We start from the raw sequence: 22,439 nt of genomic DNA, 5'->3' as shown, positions 1-22,439 counted from the left end.
CTGCAGTCTCTGCACCCGACAGCTTGGTACCTCTCAACATAACTCCTATTCAGTTTTCTCAACCTGTAAGAAACATTATAGAAGCTTCTAGAAAGCCTGCCACTAGACAATGCTACCACCAAAAATGGACTAGATTTTTGTTTTGTATGTGTCTGACCCTTGATCTGAAGGGAAATCAGACGATTGGACTAGATTTTTTAAGTGGTGCATCTCTCATGACATGGAACCTCCAGATACCTCCTTGGCTTCTCTCTTGGATTATCTGGCCTCAAGTCTACATCCATTCAAGTTCATCTCAGTGCAATTGCTGCTTTTCATCAGCCTATTGAAGGGAAAACCCTCTCTGCTCATCCGGTGGTTTCCAAATTTATGAAAGGACTTTTCAATGTCAAACCTCCTCCAGTGCTTTGGGATCTCAATGTTGTTCTTGCTCAATTGATGAAGCCTCCCTTTGAACCAATGTCTACGGCTCATCTGAAATATCTCACTTGGAAAGTGGTGTTTCTCATTGCCCTCACATCTGCTCGAAGAGTCAGTGAGCTGCAAGCATTAGTTGCTGGTCCACCTTTCACAGTTTTCCATCATGATAAGGTGGTCTTCCGTACTCCTCCTAAATTCTTACCTAAAGTGGTTTCAGAATGTCATCTCAACCAATCCATTGTTCTTCCAGTGTTTTTCCCAGGACCTCATTCTCATCTTGGAGAATCAGCTCTTCATACTCTGGACTGTAAACGTGCTATGGCCTTCTACTTGGAACGCACCAAACCACACAGAACTGCTCCTCAACTTTTTGTCTCCTTCGATCCAAACAAGTTGGGACATCCAATTTCTAAGCATATCATCTCCAACTGGATGGCTGCTAGTACAGCGGAACCTTGGTTTACGAGCATAGTTTGTTCCAGAAGTATGCTCGTAAACCAAATTGCTCATATATCAAAGCGAGTTTCCCCAGAGGAAGTAAGGGAAACTTGCTTTGATCATTCCACCTTCTCCCCCCCCCCGAGGCTACCGGCGCTGCTCCATTCCCCCCCCCTTGAGGCCACCGATGCTGCTCCATACCCCCCCTCCCCGCGATCCGGCATCCCCCCTGCGAACCGGCATCCTTCCCCCCGCTAACGTCGCCCTCCCTCCCTCCCCCATGATTCTACATCACCCCCCCCCCCCCCGAGCACCAAAACGAAATCCCTTACCCCGATTGGGCACCAGCACCAACGCATAGGACATGCCGGTGCCCAAAGATCCTCCCTCTTCTGGGCTGGGCGGTGCGTCTGAGATCCTCCCTCTTGCCTGTGCTGGGCTGGACTGGGCCTTGAGCATTTGCGCATGCTCAAGGCCTTCTGGTCTCGCTCTCTCCGAGATTCTCAGATTCAGAATCTCAGAGAGAGCGAGACCAGAAGGCCTTGAGCCCAGCCCAGAAGAGGGAGGATTTTCGGGCACCGGCATGTCCTATGCATTGGTGCTGGTGCCCAATCGGGGTAAGGGATTTCGTTTCGGTGCTCGGGGGGATGTAGGATCGCGGGGGGATGGCGCTCGTAAAACGAGTCAAACTCAGTTTCCGAGGCGCCGATTTTGCGAATGTTTTCTTCGTCTTGCAAAACATTCGCAAACCGGTGCACTCATAAACCGAGGTTTGACTGTTTATCTTTCTGCTATGCCCAGACTGCATCTACAGAGTTGAGTTACAGCACAAAGTCAGTAGCTTTCCTAAGATCCTCTCCTATTGAGGAAATTTGCAAAGCTGCCACCTGGTCCTAGGTTCATACTTTCACCTCTCACTATTATCTGGATGTTTTCTCCAGGCGGGATGGCCATTTGGGCCAGAGAATATTACAAAATTTATTCTCCTAAGTTTCCAACACTCCCACCATCCCATTCTGGTTAGCTTGGAGGTCACCCACATGTGAGAATAGGCTGCCTGCTTGTCCTGGGATAAAGCACAGTTACTTACCGTAACATTTGTTATCCAGGGACAGCAGGCAGCTATTCTCACACCCACCCACCTCCCCTGGTTGGTTTCTCTGCTAGCTATTTGAACTGAGGAGACTCATCCTGTGCTGGGCGGGAAGGCACTCGCGCATGCGCGGTGCGTCAGACTCAAAACTTCTACGTTTTTCCAAGCAAGTCTGCTTGCGAGGCTGTCCGCATCCGGGCTCCGTGGATGAAGTCACCCACATGTGAGAATAGCTGCCTGCTCTCCCTGGATAAGTTACGGTAAGTAACTGTGCTATATTATATATTGTGATATCTTGTCAGCATTGTAATAGAATTCATGTTGTTACAGAACAATCAAGAAGCTCGCAGAGTCATGCAGGAACAAAGACCCCCCCAAAATTGCAGGGAAGCCTTTACAGGTGAAGGAGATCAGGTGTTTGTAAACCGTTATTATTCATCTGACAGTAACAGTCCCAAATATCTCAGTTGGGATGTGGAAGCAGAAATAAGGTAACCTCTAAGCTGTAGAAATATATATATATATATATATTTATATTTATTTTTTGTTGTTGTTGTTACAGAGATAAAACAGCAAGCTTAGATTTTGAAACATTTCACATATCCTTGCAATATCTATTAAAACCAGCTTCCATTTGTTGAAAATCTTCTTTGTGGATATTTTAACGTTAGCCTGCTAAGCAAATTAGTACATTTTGGGGTGTGATTTTTTTTTTAGTTTGATAGATAAAGTTGATAATGAAGGACCAGAATTGTGGAACTCATTTCCTTTGACTTTGCGTTATGTAAAGCTGTACGCAGACCTAGCAGGGCCTAAATATTTAGTAGTCCTTTTACTAAGCTGCAGTAAGCATTAGTGCTTACCGCAAGTTAAAAAGATAATACTGTGGGACATGCTCTGGCATCCCACAATAGTTCTGAGATTGGCATGTGCTTACCCACATGCTAAAAAATAGAATTTATTTTTTAGCATGGGGATATAGAAGCAGAGAGTAGATATGCCCTCTGCTGATAAGCATGTGGGCATTGCTGTTTGTTGATTAGCACAGGATTAGCGCGGGAGATCCTACTACCTACAAAATAGATGGCAGTAAGGGCTTATGCAAAGCCTACAAAGCTGCCATCCTAGAAGCAATGTGAGCAATCCTAGAAGCAATCCTAGTCTCACATCCTACAGATAGCCCCAGCTAGAGCCAAATAGCTGTTTGCTCTCACAAACCAACTCTTCACCAACGGCCAAGGAAAAAGCCACAACAACCCAACAGAACTTGATAGTGAGACTCTCTCAGTCTTCTTCCAGTCCAAAGTACAAACCATCCGCAATAATCTTGACACCAACACCAACCCCCCTCCAGCAAACCCCCAGCCTAACCCAAGTACCTGATCCTCTACCATGGCGCATAAAAGAATTTACGCCACCACCCCTACCTACATAAAATCCAAGCTAACCCTATATGCCCCCACCCGCCCCCTACGCTCTGAAATGGAGAAACGTCTATGCACCCCCCCCCAGGAAGGTCCTTCCTGTCAAAAACCGTCCACAAACGCTCCTACAGCCACTTCATCCCCCAACTCTAGAACCAACTCCCCCCACAAATCAGACTACAGAACTCATTGATGACCTTCTGGAAAGTGGTAAAGACCCTTCTCTTCAACTAAAATTCAACCACAGTCTACGCCTCACCTCCCTTAGGACCCCCCTCCCCTTTAACCTCTCTCCATTCGAAACTTCTACTTAAATTGCTGTACAGTCCATTCTTAACCTGTACTTAAATTACTATATAGTCCTTGTATTCAAACCACTGTATAGTCTTTGTATTGTCCAAATGTAAACTACTCTATAGTCTTTGTACTGTCCAAATGTACTCTATTGTGAATGTTTGCCTGTAGACCATTCTGAGCTACTGGGCGGACGGGATAAAAATCTAAATAAATAAATAATGACCATGTGCAAATTGAGAAATTAGTGTGTCAGGGGTAGGCAATTCCGGTCCTCGAGAGCCGGAGCCAGGTCAGATTTTCAGGATATCCACAATGAATATGTATGAGATGGATTTGCATGTACTGCCTCCTTGAGATGCAAATCTATCTCATGCATATTTATTGTGGATATCCTGAAAACCTGACCTGCCTCCGGCTCTCGAGGACCGGAATTGCCTACCCCTGTCTTAGGTGAAAAGGGTGACTTATTGCACATGCATGCACATACACATACAGTACATAATTTTTACAAGAAACCATATGATAGTACAAAAAAGATTGTGAACCCATTAGCAGCAGAGAAAGTACTTGTATATACAAGTAATCTAATCTAAAGCTTAAGTTTGTATACTGCATCATCTACTAAAAGGAGCTCGATTGGTTAACAAGTAGCTGACAAAATTAGTGTTAATTGAATTAATAATAAAGAAATAATTTAGTAATCCGAATAATTTCTACCATCTGATAAATAAGGTTCACTATCGACAATATACAGAAGTTATTTATCTACCCTAAGACAGTTGTCTAAATATTGTTGGAATAAGTGTTTTCATAGACTTCCGTAAGGTCTGAAGAGAAGTAAGGGTTCTGATAAAAGATGGAATTTCATTCCCGATCTCTGTGAATCTATATCTATCTATTTATCGACAGATTTTACCAGTTGATCTAATTCCCTTAAAAGATGAAAAGGAAAGTTTATATTTTTGAGTGTCTCTTGAGTCAGATCATCGAGCATTCAGATTAGATTATATGCAAGTAATACAATATGTAATGTAATTCATTTTGATTGTACCACAAGGCAGTATGTCAACATACACACACTGTTCCAGATTGCAATGTTGGAAGCAGCATTAGCTTAAGAATATTGGGCAAGATTCACTAAGCTGGACGATCCACGGCAGGCCGACAAATTCACAGTGGGTCAGCGTGCTAATGGGGGCGATCGGAGGAACACCGACCACACGGATCGCTAGTGAGCGATCCTGAAGCATGCGCAGACCATTTTTTTCTGGTTTTTTAACTTTTTTATACTTTGCGAGCCCGTGGTTTTAACCCGTTTTAAAACTGCAGGTTAAAACCATGGGCTCGCACTGCAGGGGAAGGGCAGGAGAGTCGGGGAGACAGAGAGCCCCAGTTCGGTATGGCAGAGAGTCGGGGAGGCAGAGAGTAGGTTGCATAAGGGAGCAGGAGATCGGGGAGGCAGGGAGCAGGAGATCGGGGAGGCAGAGAGCAGGAGAGCCTGGGAGGCAGAGAGCAGGTTTATTTCGGGGCTAAAGGGCTAGCAGACAGTCAGAAAGGACATGAGCAACTGGTCCCTAGTAGTTGCTTCTTTTTGGATTGGCCAGCCTAATCGGTGTTCCCAATTTTGTTTAATGATTCACATCCTTCCTACTTTGCATGCTGTCTCCCCTCATTTGCATGCGCGGATTGGATCAGATTGGATGTTGTTCAGCCACAAGGTTTGTGAATGGGGTCGGAGAAAAATCAGGTTGTTAAACGATCGCAAACACGATCAGTGGGCTTAGTGAATCTGGCCAATTGTTTGAAAGTCGATTTGCACAAATTTTTGCTATCAGAGGTAGAATCATGTACTTGTAATACTATCTTGGTCTTTAATGTCGCAGAGGTCATATTGGCTTTTTACCAAATTTGGGCTAGGGCAAGCTTATATTAGTAAATCCACTGTTGGTGTGGAGACCAAAACAAGTGAAAATCTGTGTAATTGTTTTTAATTATCTTAAAGCGTCTTGGAGAAAGAAATTGAAAACAAGACAGCACAATTGTCTACATTTGAGCAGCGTTTGCTTTCTATCGAAAGTGATACCAGACAAAATGAGGAACACTACAGACAGTATCAGCAGAGAAGCAAGCAAATACAGGTAAATACTGTGGTAAAGAGAGAACAATGAAATGTGAATCTTTACATTTTTGTGGGGTTGGAGGAAGGGAAGGATTTGGGAGGTGTTTTTATTTGCATGTGGTGTTGATATAGTAGAAAACTTGTCTTAGCTTAGATGACTATTGAAGCTTTGTTTTCCACCACAGATGAATAGTGTGGCTTGTAGAGAGGCTTCAGGAGTAGTTTCTGGTGCAGTCAGAAAATGTATAGATATACCAAAAATAACAATAGAACTCAAAAGAGTTGACAAAAAAATGAGCGGAGTAGCCGCCTAATGCAGTGCTTCTCAACCCAGTCCTTGAGGCACACATAGTCCCATCAGGTTTTCAGGATAGCCATAATGAATATGCATGAAAGAGATTTTTCATTGTGGATATTCTGTAAACTTAATAGGACTTATTTGAGAAGCACTGGTCTAATAGTTAGTGCAGTGGACTAAAAATAAGGGGAACTGAGTTCAGTTCCCACTGTAGCTCCTTGTGATTCTGGGCAAGTCACTTAACCCTCCATTGGCCCAGGTACAAAAACTTAGGCCCCTTTTATGAAGCCGCATTAGCCTTTTTTATCGCCGGCTGCAGCAGTATTGGGAATTCTATGCATATCAGAGCTTTTACTGCTGCGACCAACAATAAAAAAGCCTAACAGGGCTTCATAAAGGGGAGGGGGGTTAGATTGTGAGCCCACTGGGTTCAAACAAAAATACCTTAACTGCTTTGGTTATAACATAGAAAGATGGTATATTAAATCCAGGGGCAGCAGGGAAGAAATTACAAATATATAAAACCTGATATGTAGCAAAAAATATTTATAACTTAAAGTTCTGCATAGGTTACCGTATTTTCACTCATATACCGCACACCCGTGTAAAACGCGCACACGGGTATAGCGCGCGGGAAACTGTAATTTATGTAAATAAATTTTTATATACTGCGCACACCCCTATACCGCGCATGCCGCCCCGACTCTCCCGTCGCTGCCCGACTCTCCTTTCGCCCGCCCCGACTCTCCTCTGGCCAGCCCGACTCTCCTTTAGCCCGCCCCGACTCTCCTCTGGCCAGCCCGACTCTCCTTTAGCCCGCCCCGACTCTCCTCTCCCCCTTGAAGTCCTGTCCCCCCTTGAAGTCCTGTCCCCACCCTGAAAGCCTGATGCCCCCCCCCCCGACCTCCGATTCACCCCCCCGCAGGAGCGCTCGCACCCCCACCCCGAAGGACCGCTCGCACATGCACCCGCACCCCCACCCCGAAGGACCGCTCGCACCCCCACAGCCTCCCCCCCATCATGTAGAAGCTGCCTACCGTCGTCCTGCTGCCTCCTCTGCCAGCGGTCCTGCCCCTTCTCTTAGCCCTGCGTCTACGCTGCTTCCTCTTCCGGCGGTCCCGCCCTTTCTCTGACATCAGAGGTTATACTTGGTTTGTAAAAATCGTGTATAACGCACGCGTTATATGCGTGAAAATACGGTAATTGTTTTGCTGCAAATGATCAGCTTTTTAACCAAGGACATATCTGTCTTTAAGCAGTGGGAAAATTTGTGGTATCTTAGCTGAGCACTGGCAAATGCTACACCTTATTTAGAGATCTCTACTCCAAACATACAATTAACAGTAATTACACTATAGGCCTTATATAACACAGGACCACCTGTAACTTGATCAGGGGCTGTACCCATTTTTTTGTTGTTGTTGTCTGAATAATATGTAACATCATATAATGCAGATTGACTTATAAGAGGGTCAGATATCTTTGACAGCTGTGAATGCTCTTATCCCAGGACAAGTAGGCAGCATATTATCACACATGGGTGATGTCACCGATGGAGCCCCGATATGGACCCTTTAAAAGTGCATTGCCACTTTAAGTCTTTAGAAAGTTTGTGATAGCCCGCACTGCGCATGCATGAGTGCCTTTCCGTCCGACGTAGGCGCGCAGTCCCTTATTTTCTTAGTTTCCGCGGAGCTAAGTTGTGTTTTAATGGCTGTTGAAATTTTTTCGGCCTTCCCACTCTCGCGTTTATGACTTTTCTCTCATAGGGTTTGATTTGGCTGAGGCGGTATTCCCGTCGATGTTATGGCCACCAACGGGGTTTAAAAAGTGCGGCAACGGTGCTCGGGCTATTTCCGTCACTGACCCTTATCTTTGGTGTCTCCAGTGTTTGGGGCCCAAGCACTGTCCGGAAACTTGTACGCGCTGCTCTATTTATAAAAAAGAACTTTGAAAAAGGGTCTTTTTCAGCAACGACAGCTCTTCGGTGACACCATGGAAGAGGAACCAACACCAACTACACCGGCTAAGATGACACTGAAATTTTCAATGCCAGCGGAACCAACGATGTCAACTCCGGTGTCACAGTATACCATCCCTTTGGGTAAGCTGGCTAAGAAGCCTTCCCTTTCCCCTCCAGGACGCAGGTCAAAGCTGCATTGATTCAAGTCATGCCGACCTCGCATAAGTCCTGTAAGCACACTGTCCCCATTACGGTGAGTGCCTCTACATTGGCATCTTCCTCACCGGACCGTAGCGCAGCACCAGCGGTACTAGTGAAAAAAAAAATGGTACCGGTGCTCTCCCTTAAGCAAAAAATAAACAACTTGCTTAGGGAGGAACTAGGGGAGCATTTTCAACTGTTGATACCGACAGAGCTTATGCCGCTGTTGTCACCGACTCTCCCAGTGCAGGTCCAGTCTGAGCTGCTCACGATGCCGGATACAGGATGTCTGGTGCGGTACTCAGAGATACCTTCCGAGGAAAGAGACCTGGGAGTACTGGTCGACAAGTCATTGAAGCCGTCCGCGCAATGTACAGCGGCTGCGAAAAGGGCAACCAGAATGTTAGGAATGATTAAGAAGGGGATCACAAGCAGATCAGAGAAGGTTATCATGCCGCTGTACCGGGCCATGGTATGCCCCCATCTGGAATACTGCGTCCAGAATTGGTCGCCGTACATGAAGAAGGACACGGTACTACTCGAAAGGGCCCAGAGAAGAGCGATTAAAATGATTAAGGGGCTGGTGGAGTTGCCGTACAGTGAGAGATTAGAAGAACTGGGCCTCTTCTCCCTTGAAAAGAAGAGGCTGAGAGGGGACATGATCGAAACATTCAAGATAATGAAGGGAATAGACTTAGTAGATAGAGACAGGTTGTTCACCCTCTCCAAGGTAGAGAGAACCAGAGGGCACTCTAAAGTTAAAAGGGGATAGATTCCGTACAAATGTATGGAAGTTCTTCTTCACCCAGAGAGTGGTGGAAAACTGGAACACTCTTCTGGAGGCTGTTATAGGGGAAAACATCCTCCAGGGATTCAAGATAAAGTTAGACAAGTTCCTGCTGAACCAGAACGTATGCAGGTAAAGCTAGTCTCAGTTAGGGCACCGGTCTTTGACCTAAGGGCCACCGCGTGAGCGGTCTGCTGGGCACGATGGATCACTGGTCTGACCTAGCAGCAGCAATTCTTATGTCACTGATGCTCCATCGTTGCAGATGCCTTCAACACGGGAGTTGAACTATACACCATCACAGTACTATTCTTCCTTGACCCAAACAGCCAGAGAGGTCGATCCAGCAAGGTCGAGTAACGTCTCACATAAATCTAAGCACACCGAGACCTTGGTACCGAGCCGCTGGCACCTCTCTCTTCATCGATCTTCCTCCATGGTGCAGGATTCTGATTTGTTGGGAGATTCTGAGCCGGAGCCACCATCAACCACTGAGGAGGGCTCTACTGCTTCAGGTTCACCATGCCATTCTCCAACTAGAGCTTCTTCTCCGTCAGAAAAAGTTACTTTTTCCAAATTTCTCTGCCAGATGAAGAAAGATCTAGATATTTCCTTGAAAGCGGATTCTAAATATAGCAAAGAATATTTAGAGACTTTAGATTATGACCAGCCTCCAATAGAAATGTTAAAGCTGCCTCTTCATACTATCTTAAAAGACTTTCTTCAAAAACTTTGGGACTCCACTTTCTATCCCAGTGGCTCCCAAAAAACTAGAATCACTTTACAAGGTGGTGCCGCTTCCAGGGTTTGACAAGCTTCAACTTCCTCATGAGTCCTTTGTGGTGGAATCTACTTTGAAAAAGTCTTCTGGAGCCAGTGTCTATGCGTCCGTATCTCCTGGCAGGACGTGCCAGACAATGGATAAGTTTGGTAGATGCCTTTACCAAAATGCAATGTTGGCAAACTGAGCAGGGAATTATAATTTCTACTTCTCTTGCTATCTCAAACACCTGGTCAAGCAGTTTTCTGCATTCCAATAATATTTTCCGGCATGCAAGGCCAAGAGTTTCCTGAATCTTCTCTCCACTGTATTCCAATTACAAAAATATATGGTCCGTTCTACTTATGACATATCCGAGCTCACCTCTACGGCAACAGCCATGTCGGTAGCTATGAGACGTCTTGCGTGGCTGCGTGTCTCTGACCTGGATGTGAACCATCAGATCGTTTGGCGAATGCTCCATGTCTGGGTGATTAACTGTTTGGAGATTCTACTGACACTGCCACAGAAAAGCTATCTGCCCATGAGACCAGATGGGACATACTGGTTAGGCTTAAAAAGAAGTCTCAGCCTCCTCGCCCATTTAAGCCTGCCTCTTCTTACCAGCTTTAGTTTGTTGCTAAGGCTGCTACTCCTGCTCATCCTCCACCTAGAAAGCAGAAACAGCAGCCCCGGCAACAACCTAAACAACCAACTCAACAGAAAGCTACACAACCTTTTTGACGCATTCCTTATGAGCATAGCCGCAGTTCCCATTCTATAACCTCTTCCTCAGCCAGTAGGGGGGTGGCTTCAGTATTACATCAATCGTTGGGAGCTCATCATCTCCGATCTCTGGGTGTTAAACATTATTCATCAGGGTTACGTTCTTCATTTTCACACCCTATTTCCAGATCATCCTCCAAAAGAGTCTGCTTCAAAGTAAACCCTGCACAGTCCTCTCTCCTTCTCCAGGAGATTCAATTCCTTCTTCTTTTCAATGCCATCAATGAGGTTCCCCTCTCTCAGCAACACCAGGGATTCTACTCCAGCTATTTCTTAGTTCCAAAGAAGACAGGAGGATTGCGTCCCATTCTGGATCTCAGAGATCTCAACAAATTTCTTGTCAAGGAGAAATTCCAAATGTTCTCTCTCGCCCTTCTATATCCCCTACTGGCTCTGAATGAATGGCTATGCTCTCTGGATCTCAAGGAAGCCTGTAATCGTATACCAATTCATCTGGCTTCCCGAAAATACCTCCGCTTCCAAGTGAATCAGCGCCATTACCAATACAAGGTACGTCCATTCAGCCTGGCATCTTCTCCCGGAGTTTTCACGAAGTGTTTGCTTGATTGTGGTGGCAGCAACCCTCTTGATACCACAGTCTTCAGGTTTTCCCTTATCTGGCCGACTGGTTGATCAAGGCTTCCTCTTCTCAGGAGGTAGCTCTGGTGACGGCTCATACCATATCCTTCCTTCAAGCCCTAGGTTTCGAGATCAATTTTCCCAAGTCAAACCTTCTCCCGACCCAGCGTCTTCAATTCATCAGAGCTGTCCTGGATACTGTTCTCATGAGGGTGTTTCTACCTCCAGATTACCTGAATGCTCTACTTCACCTCTGCCAGCAGATGTTTCATCACCAAACAATCTCTGTGAGACACATGATGGTTCTCCTCGGCCACATGGTCTCCACAGTTCATGTGACACCCCTAGCAAGACTACATCTTCACACTCCCCAGTGGGCCCTCGCTACTCAGTGGTCTCAAGCGACAGATCGACTATCACAGCATATTTCTGTAACCTCATCTCTTCTACAGTTGCTACACTGGTGGATGACCTCCTCCAATCTATCCAGAAGTCTCCTTTTCCATTTACCTCCTCATTACAAGGTGATAACAACGGACACATCCCCTTATGCTTGGGGACGCACCTGGATGGACTTCAAACCCAGGGTCATTGGTCCACCAAGGAGTGCAAATTTCACATCAATCTACTCAAGCTCAGAGTGATGTATTATGCACTCAAGGCGTTTCAACATCTCTTGAGCCCTCAAGTCCTCCTCCTTTGCACAGACAATCAAATAGCAATGTACTACATCAACAAACGAGGCATTGGATCTCTCCTGTTATGTTAAGAAGCCCAGAAAATCTGACTTTGGGTGACTGCCTGCAACATTTTCTTGAAGGCAGTCTACATTCAGGGGGCGCAGAATTCCTTGGCAGACAACCTCAGCAGAATTCTTCAGCCTCACGAATGGGCACTCAGCTCTGCAGCTCTCTACCCCATCTTTGCACAGTGGGACATTCCACAAGTGGATTTATTTGTGGCTCCTCACAATCACAAGTTGCCCCAGTTCTGCTCCAGACTATACTCCCCTCACCATTTGGAGGCAGATGCGTTTCTGCTGGATTGGATTGGACAAAAATGTTTCTCTATGCATTTCCTTTCATGTTGAAGACTCTTTTCAAACTCAAATGGGAGTCAGCCACCATGATTCTAATAGCTCCTCAGTGGCCCAAGTAACATTGGTTCTCTCTTCTACTTCAACTCAGCACCAGGGAGCCCATACCTATTCCAATTTTTCCTACTCTGCTTACACAGAATCAAGGATCTCTTCTTCATCCCAACCTGCAGTCGCTACATCTGACAGCTTGATATCTCTCGGGCTGAATCCATCTGAGTTGCATCTCTCTCAGCCTGTCCACAATATTATCGACACCTCGAGGAAACCAACCACTCAACAATGTTATCAACAAACATGTCCTGAACTTAGCTTAGACAGGGCTTCGGTTATATGCTGCAGATATTGTAAATCTCCTGCTGTCTTTGCTGGTCCACTTTTGCCAACGTAAGCTAGCTGGCATTTTGCTTATAGCTGCATCAGAGCAATAGACTCCGCGGCATTGCTTCTTACGCTCATGCAGGGGGATCTATGCCTAAGCTAAGTCCTTTGCTTTGTTTCTTTGAAGAGAGAAAGTATTGTTGCAATTTGCGCTACTAAATAAACATTAGAAGTAATTACAAGTCAGCATTGAACTATCACCGTTGTTGATAGATGCCCATTGGCTTCCAATTGGCCATCGGATCATTTTTAAAATAATGTTGCTTATATTTAAAACTCTAGCATTCAACGAACCCCAATTTTTATCAAGATTGTTAATACCACACAGTACTCAACGCCCACTTCGTTCATCTAGCCAAAATCTCCTTTCTGTTCCTTCTTTGAAAATTATAGGAATAAGAAGATCGGACATGTTCTCTGTGATGGGCCCTCAATGGTGGAACTCTCTGCCACAATATATTAGAAACGAAAAAGATCTCACATTGTTCAAAAAATCTTTAAAATCTTATCTTTTTAAAGATGCTTTTAATATCTAAACTTTTTAAGAAAGGTTTCAAAATGTGCTATAGTTTAACTACCTCCCTCCCTCTTGTTTTTTCGCTTTTCCTACCAAGATGAAAATTGTAACTTTTTCACTTTCCCTCCCGACTCATGTTTGTATTTTATGAAAGAATATTGTCAATATGTTAGTTTCTTTGTATTATACTCTATTTTTAATTTTGTTCATCGCTTAGTAATCCTAATAAGCGATTCATCAACTATATTAATAAACTTGAAACTTGAAACTTTAAGCTAGGCAGGAGGGGGTGTGGGGCCGATGAGGTGTCTTCCCTTTCCAGTGCGGTTGTTCAATTAACAAACTTACAACGCACGGGTATCTGAAGCCCCTTCCCCTTTTGAATCTAATAAAAAGTATATTTGAGACAATTCTGGAGAGAAGAGCATTCACCACTGTGTCTTCTAAAGTATCACTTAAAGTATTATACAAGAGAGGTATTTTGGTTGGATTAGAAGATTAGAAGGATTAGGACATGGTACTACTCGAGAGGGTCCAGAGAAGAGCAACTAAGATGGTTAAGGGGTTGGAGGAGCTGCCATACAACGAAAGATTAGAGAAACTGGGCCTCTTCTCCCTCGAACAGAGGAGATTGAGAGGGGACATGATCAAAACATTCAAGGTACTGAAGGGGATAGACTTAGTAGATAAGGACAGGTTGTTCACCCTCTCCAAGGTAGGGAGAATGAGAGGGCACTCTTTAAAGTTTAAGGGGGATAAATTCCATACAAACGTAAGGAAGTTCTTCACCCAGAGAGTGGTGGATAACTATAACGCTCTCCCGGAGCCTGTCATAGGGGAAAACACCCTCCAGGGATTCAAGACAAAGTTAGACAAGTTCCTACTGAATAAGGACATACGCTGGTGGGGCTAGTCTCAGTTAGGGCGCTGGTCTTTGACCAAAAGGGCCGCCGCGTGAGCAGATTGCTGGGCATGATGGACCACTGGTCTGACCCAGCAGCGGCATTTCTTATGTTCTTATGTTCTCTTTTTCCTGTATATATTTTGTCAGATATCTTTGACCCCCATGCTCATGTTAGGTGGGATCAGCACTGGATATTTTTTTTGTTGTTGTTTTTATGTTTAACAGGTGAACAGCCTCATGCAATCATGGCAAAATAGATTATATACTATTAGTCTTTAAGCCCGTTACATTAACGGGTGCTAGAATAGATGTGTCTGTCTGTGTTTCTTTATCTCTCTCTCCTTGGCCGCTGTCTGTGTCCTTCTGTCTCTCCCCCTCCCACAAGCAAAGCTGTCTGCCCCCAGCACACACCTCCCCCCAAAGCAGCCCCCTTTCCCTTTCCCTAACTTTCTCTCCATGGCCCTCTTCTGTCTTCCCCCCCCCCCAGAGCAAAGCTGTTTGCCCTAAGCACACCCCTCCCTTCAAAGCAGCCCCCTTTCCCTCTCCCTGTCTCTCCATGGCCCCTTCTGTTTTCCCCCCAGAGCAAAGCTGTCTGTTCATAACACACCTCCCACCCAAAGCAGCCCCTTTCCCTCTCTCTATCTCTCCATGGCTCCTGTCTCTCCCCAGCACACCCCTCCCCCAAAGCAGCCCCCTTTCCCTCTCCTTGTCTCTCCATGGCCCCTTCTGTCTTCCCCCCAGATCAAAACTGTCTGTCCCCAGCACACCTCCCCCCCCAAAGCAGCCCCCTTTCCCTCTCCCTATCTCTCCATGGCCCCTTCTGTCTCCCCCCCAGCACACCCCTCTACCAAAGCAGCCCCCTTTCCCTCTCCCTGTCTCTCCATGGCCCCTTCTGTCTTCCCCCAGAACAAAACTGTCTGTCCCCAGCACACCTCCCCCCAAAGTAGCCCCCTTTCCCTCTCCCTATCTCTCCATGGCCCCTTCTGTCTTCCCCCCTGAGCAAAAATGTCTGTCCCCAGCACACCTCCCCTCCAAAGCAGCCCCCTTTCCCTCTCCCTATCTCTCCAAGGCCCCTTCTGTTTCCCCTCAGCACACCCCTCCCCCCAAAGCAGCCCCCTTTCCCTCTTCCTCTGGCCCCCTGTATTGATCCAAGTTTCAAGTTTATTATGGGACTTGATAAATCGCTTAATCGGATATTCTAAGCGATTTACATTTAAAATTTACAACGTAAAATCAAAAAACAATAACAATGCAATACATAATAATATATACATTTTAAATAATGGCTAAAATATTCTAAATTTAAACAATGTTAAATACTGGGAAAGGAGGGATGAAATATAATTTTAAAGTAAAGAAGAAACATTAAGGGCAAATACAAAAAGGATATAGTTAAAACAGGTTCAACCATCCCGGCATCTTCTGGCCTGCTCCTCTTCAAAGCAGGCCGTGATTGTGGTAGCCGGCCCCAGCGAACCTCGCAGGCCGTTCCCCAACCCGGAAGCACGTTCCCCCCCGACGCGATCCCGTGCGTCAGAGGGAACGTGCCACAGAGGCCGAAAAGCGGCCCGCTAAAGCCGGCCACGATCGCAGGCTGCCCTAAAGAGGAGGATCAGCAGCAGCAGCGGTGAGCAAGGTCGGGAGGTGTGTTCGAGCTTGCTTCGGGTTGGTGAGGTGGGGGCTGGAGGTGTGTTCGAGCTTGCTTTGGGTTGGTGAGTGAGGGCGGGAGGAGGGGAGTGGCCAGAGTGATCCCTGGCCGGGTTCTAAAATGGAACACGGCCACAGATCACACACCACAGCGGCAGGGATCACGCTTTTTTAAAAGCACATGCGCTGCTAACGTTTTATTATATAGGATAGTAATAATATGCATATAAAACTCTACCTATCCCAGTAGTTAAAACTTCCAAATACACTTATACAGTGGTGCCTCACACAACGAACTTAATTGGTTCCAGGAGCAAGTTTGTTATGTGAAACGTTCGTTATGTGAAACGCGTTTTCCCATAGGAATACATGTAAAAAAAAATAATTCGTTCTGCAGCATAAAATATGCTAAGATGACATAAAAAAGATAAATTTTTTGTTATTATTTTTATTTAGATTCATCTAAAAACATACATCTCCCTGTCCTTTTACTTCCACTATCTTCCTATCCCATCTCTATTCCCTTTTGTCCCTCTCCCCATGATCAATCATCTCACCACCTCTCTCTGCCCTCACCCTCAGGGTTCAAGATTGCTTCCACTCTTTTTCCTGTTGTTCTCTCTGCCTGTCACCCTATGATTTAGCATCCCTTCTGCCCTTGTCCAATATTTCCCCTTCTCTCCCTCCCTCTCATCCCCTGCTCCAACATGTGCTTTCAGCGGCCTTCTCCCCCCTTAAGCGTCTTTTCTTCTCCACTCCACCTTTCCTCCCTCCCTGCCTCCACCTTTGTGGCGCTTTTGCACCCGACCGACAACAGAACAGGCCCGGTCGGACAAATCTCCCTGTCCTGTAGCCGCGAATCTAAATTACCTTCTTACAGCAGCTGGATTATTAAAGCTGCTGTAAGAGGTAATTTAGATTCGCGGCTACAGGGCAGGGAGGTTTGTCGGCCGGGCCTGTTGTCGGTCGATCGGGGGACCTGACCAGCTGTGCACATTCTTCGGGGCGGACCGCCCCCTCCCCCCTCTTTCGTTCGCCATTGCCTTCTTCCTACCTGCCCTGCCGCAGCCGCACACAGCCGAACGGAAGTCTTCCTGATGTCAGCGCTGACGTCGGAGGAAGGGAGGGCTTTGCTTAAGCCCTCCCTCCGACGTCAGCGCTGACATCGGGAAGATTTCCGTTCGGCTGTGTGCTGCGACAGGGCAGGTAAGGAGAAGGAGACTACCCTCGCGGCTCGACCAACCCCGCTGCGATCCAACCCCGCAGGAACCCCGGACTTCGTTGTGTGAAACGAAGTCCGTTGTACGAATCAAGACATAAAGTTCGTTGTGCGCAGCGTTCGCTGTGCGAGGCGTTCGCTGTGCGAGGCACCACTGTACTTAATAATTATTTTACGGCCTCAGCCCCATCACTCCACCACCAATCATAAGTTTGTAGCTGGACATATTACATGAACCCTCATCATTGGCCAATGATGAAGCCAACGTAATATTTCTCGCTACAAACCTATGATTGGCGGTGGAGTGGTGGGGCTGAGGCCGTAAAATAATTATTAAGTATAAGTGTTTTTGGAAGTTTTAACTACTGGGATCTGTATGCATATACTCCAGATTTAAGAAAAAGAAAAAAGTTTACATCATTTTTGTGTACCTGGCATATGCCCCAAAGGAATGAAAACAACTCACAGATGATTGTCACATGTAAGGAAGAATGAAAAAGAACTTATCAGACTTATTCCAAAGGGACACTCTTTCTTAGTGGGGATTATTGTTTATTTAAAAGATTAAATGTTACGTATTAAGAGCCCCTCCCAAAAAAAGCCTACAGTCTGAGGGAGTGGGAAATAATGATTTTCCCATATCACAATCTGATTCTCTTTCAGTGGCAGAAGTAGAATTTGGACCCTGGTTTGTAGCAAATGAAACTGGAAGAGATCAAAAGTCCCAAATTCTTAACATTCAGTGCCTTCAGTATATAATTCAGCATTTGAGTATGATGAAAGTCCCAAACACTCTGAAGCAACCATGTTCATATTCTTGTGTCCTCCTTCTTTAGAGTGGAATGAAAGCAGGTTTGAAGATCTCCTTTGCACTGATTGAGCTGGCCCTGATAAAGCTTCTCTCTCTCTCTCTTTCTCTTTCTCTCACTCTCTCTCTCTTTCTCTCTCTCTCTCTCTTTTTCTCTTTCTCTCTCTTTTTCTCTCTCTCAGTACTTGAAATTAGTGCTCTGGATAATACACCATATAAGCATCAAATTTATAGAATTTTGCACATTGCTTCAGCTTAACCTCTTAAGAAAAGTTGCAGCATACACAGGCTATGCTGCACAAATGTCAATTCTTCCTGTTTTATTTGTTCTTTGGTTTGTAGTGAGTTCTATTTAATATCTTTCTGAGTCCCTTGACACGACAAATTCAGGAACTAGGAATCAGTACATATATTTATGCAGACAACATCTTATTAGTCTATAGACTATCACCTGCAACTTTAGATTTAGGTCCTCTTATAGTTGGCTTAAATAGAATAGAAGAATGGTTGAGTGAACATAAATTGGTTCTGAATATGTCCAAGACTATAGCATGTTGTATCTCAGAAGATAAGACAACACTTCAATTAGATGTTTCTTTGCATAATCATAATATAAAGCTAGTAAATAGTTTCAGGTACTTGGGGATTATAATCGATTGTCATCTAACTTTTGAGGAGCAGGTTTCATCTGTTGTTGCTAAAGGATTTGGGGCATTAAGACAGCTTACTGCCTCTTTTACAAAGCCGTGAAAGCAACTGTCACGCAGCAACAGCCCCGAAGCCCTTTAAATCTCTATGGGCTTCGGGGCCGTTAGCACAGGGCAGCCACTAGCGCAGCTTTGTAAAAGGAGCCCTTAGGGGCATTAGAGATTTTTTGGATGAGCAATCATTGCATATTCATGCCTTTGTATTGTCAAAATTAGATTATGGTAATTTAGTATATGCAGGTAATGGGTCAGGACAGCTGAATCGCTTACAAACTGCAAAACGCTGCGATTAGATTGTTAGGCCGTGCATATATTCGTGATCATGCGACACCTTTGTATTTAAAATTCCATTGGTTACCAATGGAATTTAGGATCAAATTTAAGGTCCTGATGTTGACACATAGAGCATTATTTCAGTTACAGCCTTCATATCTTTCTAACTTGGTGTTATTTTATGCCCCAAGGTGTTTATTACGATCTTTGAATGACAATAGGATAGTCATTCCCCATATCTCGAAGGCATATGTTGCGTCAAAAAGAGATTGTGCGTTCTTTTATTTAGTTCCGCAGTTATGAAATAACTTGCCCATAGACTTGAGAAAAGAAGAATCATATATAAATTTTAAAAGACAATTAAAAGCGCATTTTTTTTCAATTGGCTTTCTCAAATTGAAGAATTAAGTCTGGGATTGTAACCTGTATTTATGTAATGATTAATTTCTGCTATGGAAAAATTTTTAATTGTATGTATTAATTATGGTTTATTGAGTTTTGATTGTTTTATTGTTTTTTATTAGAATTGTTATTATTAAAATTATTATTATGGAGATGTTAACTGTGTAGTATCATGAAAAAAAAAAATTTAACTTCTGCTTTTATTCTTTTCTATCCTATTTTTAAATGGAGTTCTTTTCCTAATGAATGTGAATTATACATTGGAAACCACTTGGATCCTTTTTTAGGCTGTTATGCGGTATATAAAGTTTTTAATAAACATAAACATTTAATAAACATACTGTAATATTGGTGTAGGGGCTCTTTGGGCACCGAATACCTGCATACTGTTCCAATATGTGTGTTTTCCCTCTGTCATCTTTTCATCCTAGCGCACTATTTACATGATACTGTGAAGAACTCTGAAAAAAAATCTTAAGTATTCTACCTATATTAATCCTTTCAGACAAAAATACAGAGTATACGTATGAATATAACAGACCTTGAGAATGTAGAAGAACAACAGCCAGTGGATATCTCTACATTGGTAAGAAACTTAGACTATATTGACAAATATGAAGTATACAGTCTACCTAGTCTATCCAATTTGCTAGCTTTGATAATGCTGTAAACCACAATTGATCTTAAATTTTAAGTTCATTTCCTTCTTATGCCATGCTTTCTTTAGTTCAATCTTTGTCTCTCTGTCACCTTAGAGACAATTTTATGTGTCTGCTACTTCTTTAGAATGAATACTGATGTTACTCTTATGCCTAGCCCTTTGAAACTTAGGGCTCCTTTTACAAAGGTGCGTTAGGGCCTTAACGCACAGAATAGCACACACTAGCTGCTACCGTCTCTTCTTGAGCAGGCAGTAGTTTTTCATCTAGTGTGCGCTAAAACTGCTAGTGCACCTTTGTAAAAGGAGCCCTTAATTTCATGACCTCTTACTTAGAATTTTCTCCCAGAAAAGATTAGCTTTGGCACTCTTTATACCTTTGGAGTATTCAAATATAGCCCTGCCTTTTGATTTATATAAATCTCTATCATTTTCACCCACTGATCAGGATAATTGCACACAAGCGTACTTATAGCTATTCTAGGGTTGTAAAATGAAAAGGCAAAAAATAATGATGCAAAATATTTTAATAAAATCCAAAATCTTATTTTTTATTAGTTATCAATATTAGATCATAAGAGTAATCAATTCCTTTGATTATCAAATCAATTGATTATCATTTGCATCATGAGAATTATTACAGAAGCCAAAAGCTGGCCTTGCTTATAAAAAATTCCAACGTTTTACCAGTTACACATCCATATATATCCTAAATGACGACATTCCTTCGTTACATCCATCTGCAATATAATTGGTCCACATTATTTGTTTCCATATAAGGCTAGCTTCATATAGGCGTGTCCTAAAATTACATTCTTATATCTTAAAAGTTACATTCTCACATTAAGCTTACATATTTTATAAAAAGAAGAAATACATAGACAAATATTGTAATATACTCACAAAGGCTATACAGCTTTTATATCCTTTCCTGTAAACATCAGTGTCCTTTCTATACTGAGATCTTTGTCTCACTAAGACTGAACAAAGAAAAAATGGAAAGAGCAGGTACCCCTCCCATCAAGATTCTACAAAGTAGAAAAAAGTTGCTTAAGGTCAGAGGTCAAATACCATCTGTAGCCTTATCAGGATCTCTTCAGGATTTCAGATATATGAAAATCAAAATAAAATATATTCCTAATCTATATTTGTTAACTTATATACTTGTTAATTTATTACCTATAGCTACCTAAGTGAATTTCTATTGTGTAATTTTACTTATTTACTAAAACTTAATTTTGAATCAATACTGTTACACATATGGTTTAGATTTGTCATTCCCACAGCAAAACTCAAATCATGCCAAACTTAGGGCCCCCTGGTATGTGGATACCAGGTCAAAAGCCAACTCCTGTCTGCCTACATTTCCCTGAGGATTGGCCTAGTTCAAGCTGGTCACTCATTAGGACAAAGAAGCCATATAAACTTAAGCTTTTCCATCTGTTGGTATGGTGGTTATCAATCATAGAATGTCTCAGCCTGCCTTCCTGTCTCAGTCCAGCACATGAGACATGTGTCAAATCAATATGTTAACTTAGAATTCCTGTCTTAAACTTTTGTATTTCTGATTATTTCATTCCAGCTTATCCAATTTTCATTTATTCATTTATAGCTACTAATCCACATTCTCACTTGCTCTTGGATTAGGCCCTATCTATCAACAGGTTTTTCTAACTAGTAAATCCTGGTGCAATGTGAGAAAGTGTAATAGCTGAATTTTTTTTATTTCATGTTTGCTCACTTTCATCACCCTTACCTGTCCAGGTAAACCAAGCTGGCCCCCCTCAGGACTACTTAAGGCATAGGACAAGGTCCTTACCACTCTTTCAAAAATGAACATATTTAGGTTCTTAAGTTACATTTGTAGGGAATTTGTGGCAAATTCTAGCATTTCTGGAGCCCACTACTGGCCTGCTATTATACTTTCTACATTCTTCACTAGCCTAGTTTCCTGGTTCCAACAGTGGCCGGCTCAAGTCACAAATACCTGGCAAGATCCCATCAGCAACAGCAGCAAAAATATACAAGTACATAGTATTTGGATATAGAGTTTTGGACATATAAATCATTATGTATCCAAAAATAAAGGCTGCTGAATAAGGGACATTCTGAGAGGAACACAACATAAACATGTAACATTTAAGATACCTACTGCACAAATTGTACGTATAAAGTGAAACATCTAGCTTAGATGTTTCAAGTTATATTATGTATATATTCAGTGATGCCTAGACAAATAGCACCACTGAACATATTTGTAATTATCTAAGTTAGGCTTTTCAAATTAGTTATTCTCTATGTGCCTGAGATAACTTTCTTTAGAGCCATGATGGTTAACATTGACATAGTCAAGTATTTTTCTAGTTAGGGATCCCTATTGCAACAGTACAACAGACATTTCTAGACTCCTGTTATATTTTGAAATGGTGCCATCATCATCAGTCTTGGCCCATGAATGTCACTCCTTCCATCCCCACCCTAACATCATATCTAGCTTTCCTGCACTCCAGCTGTATCGATCATCACCCTCTTATTTCTCCTTCTCTACATCTTTCATCCATTTCCCATCTCATCCCAAATACTCTCTAGCTTCCCCTTCCTCTGCTGGTCCTCAGTTCCCTTTCTTAGCTTCTCTGTGCTGTATAGCTCTGTCTTTCACCTT

At 43.6% G+C, this 22,439-nt stretch overlaps 1 protein-coding gene across 1 annotated transcript in view; it reads left to right on the top strand.

Annotated features, from left to right (window-relative positions):
• Positions 1 to 22,439, top strand: part of SMC6 (structural maintenance of chromosomes 6) — a 295,141-nt gene that overhangs the window by 203,994 nt on the left and 68,708 nt on the right. The window contains 3 exon segments of the mRNA XM_033937259.1: positions 2,282 to 2,442; positions 5,675 to 5,810; positions 19,625 to 19,705. Of these exon segments, the coding sequence (XP_033793150.1) occupies positions 2,282 to 2,442; positions 5,675 to 5,810; positions 19,625 to 19,705 (378 nt within the window).

Source organism: Geotrypetes seraphini, chromosome 3, assembly GCF_902459505.1.
Source record: "Geotrypetes seraphini chromosome 3, aGeoSer1.1, whole genome shotgun sequence".
NCBI lineage: Eukaryota > Metazoa > Chordata > Amphibia > Gymnophiona > Dermophiidae > Geotrypetes > Geotrypetes seraphini.
Note: the sequence above shows the minus strand (reverse complement) of the source record. Positions and strands in the feature narration are given on the sequence as shown.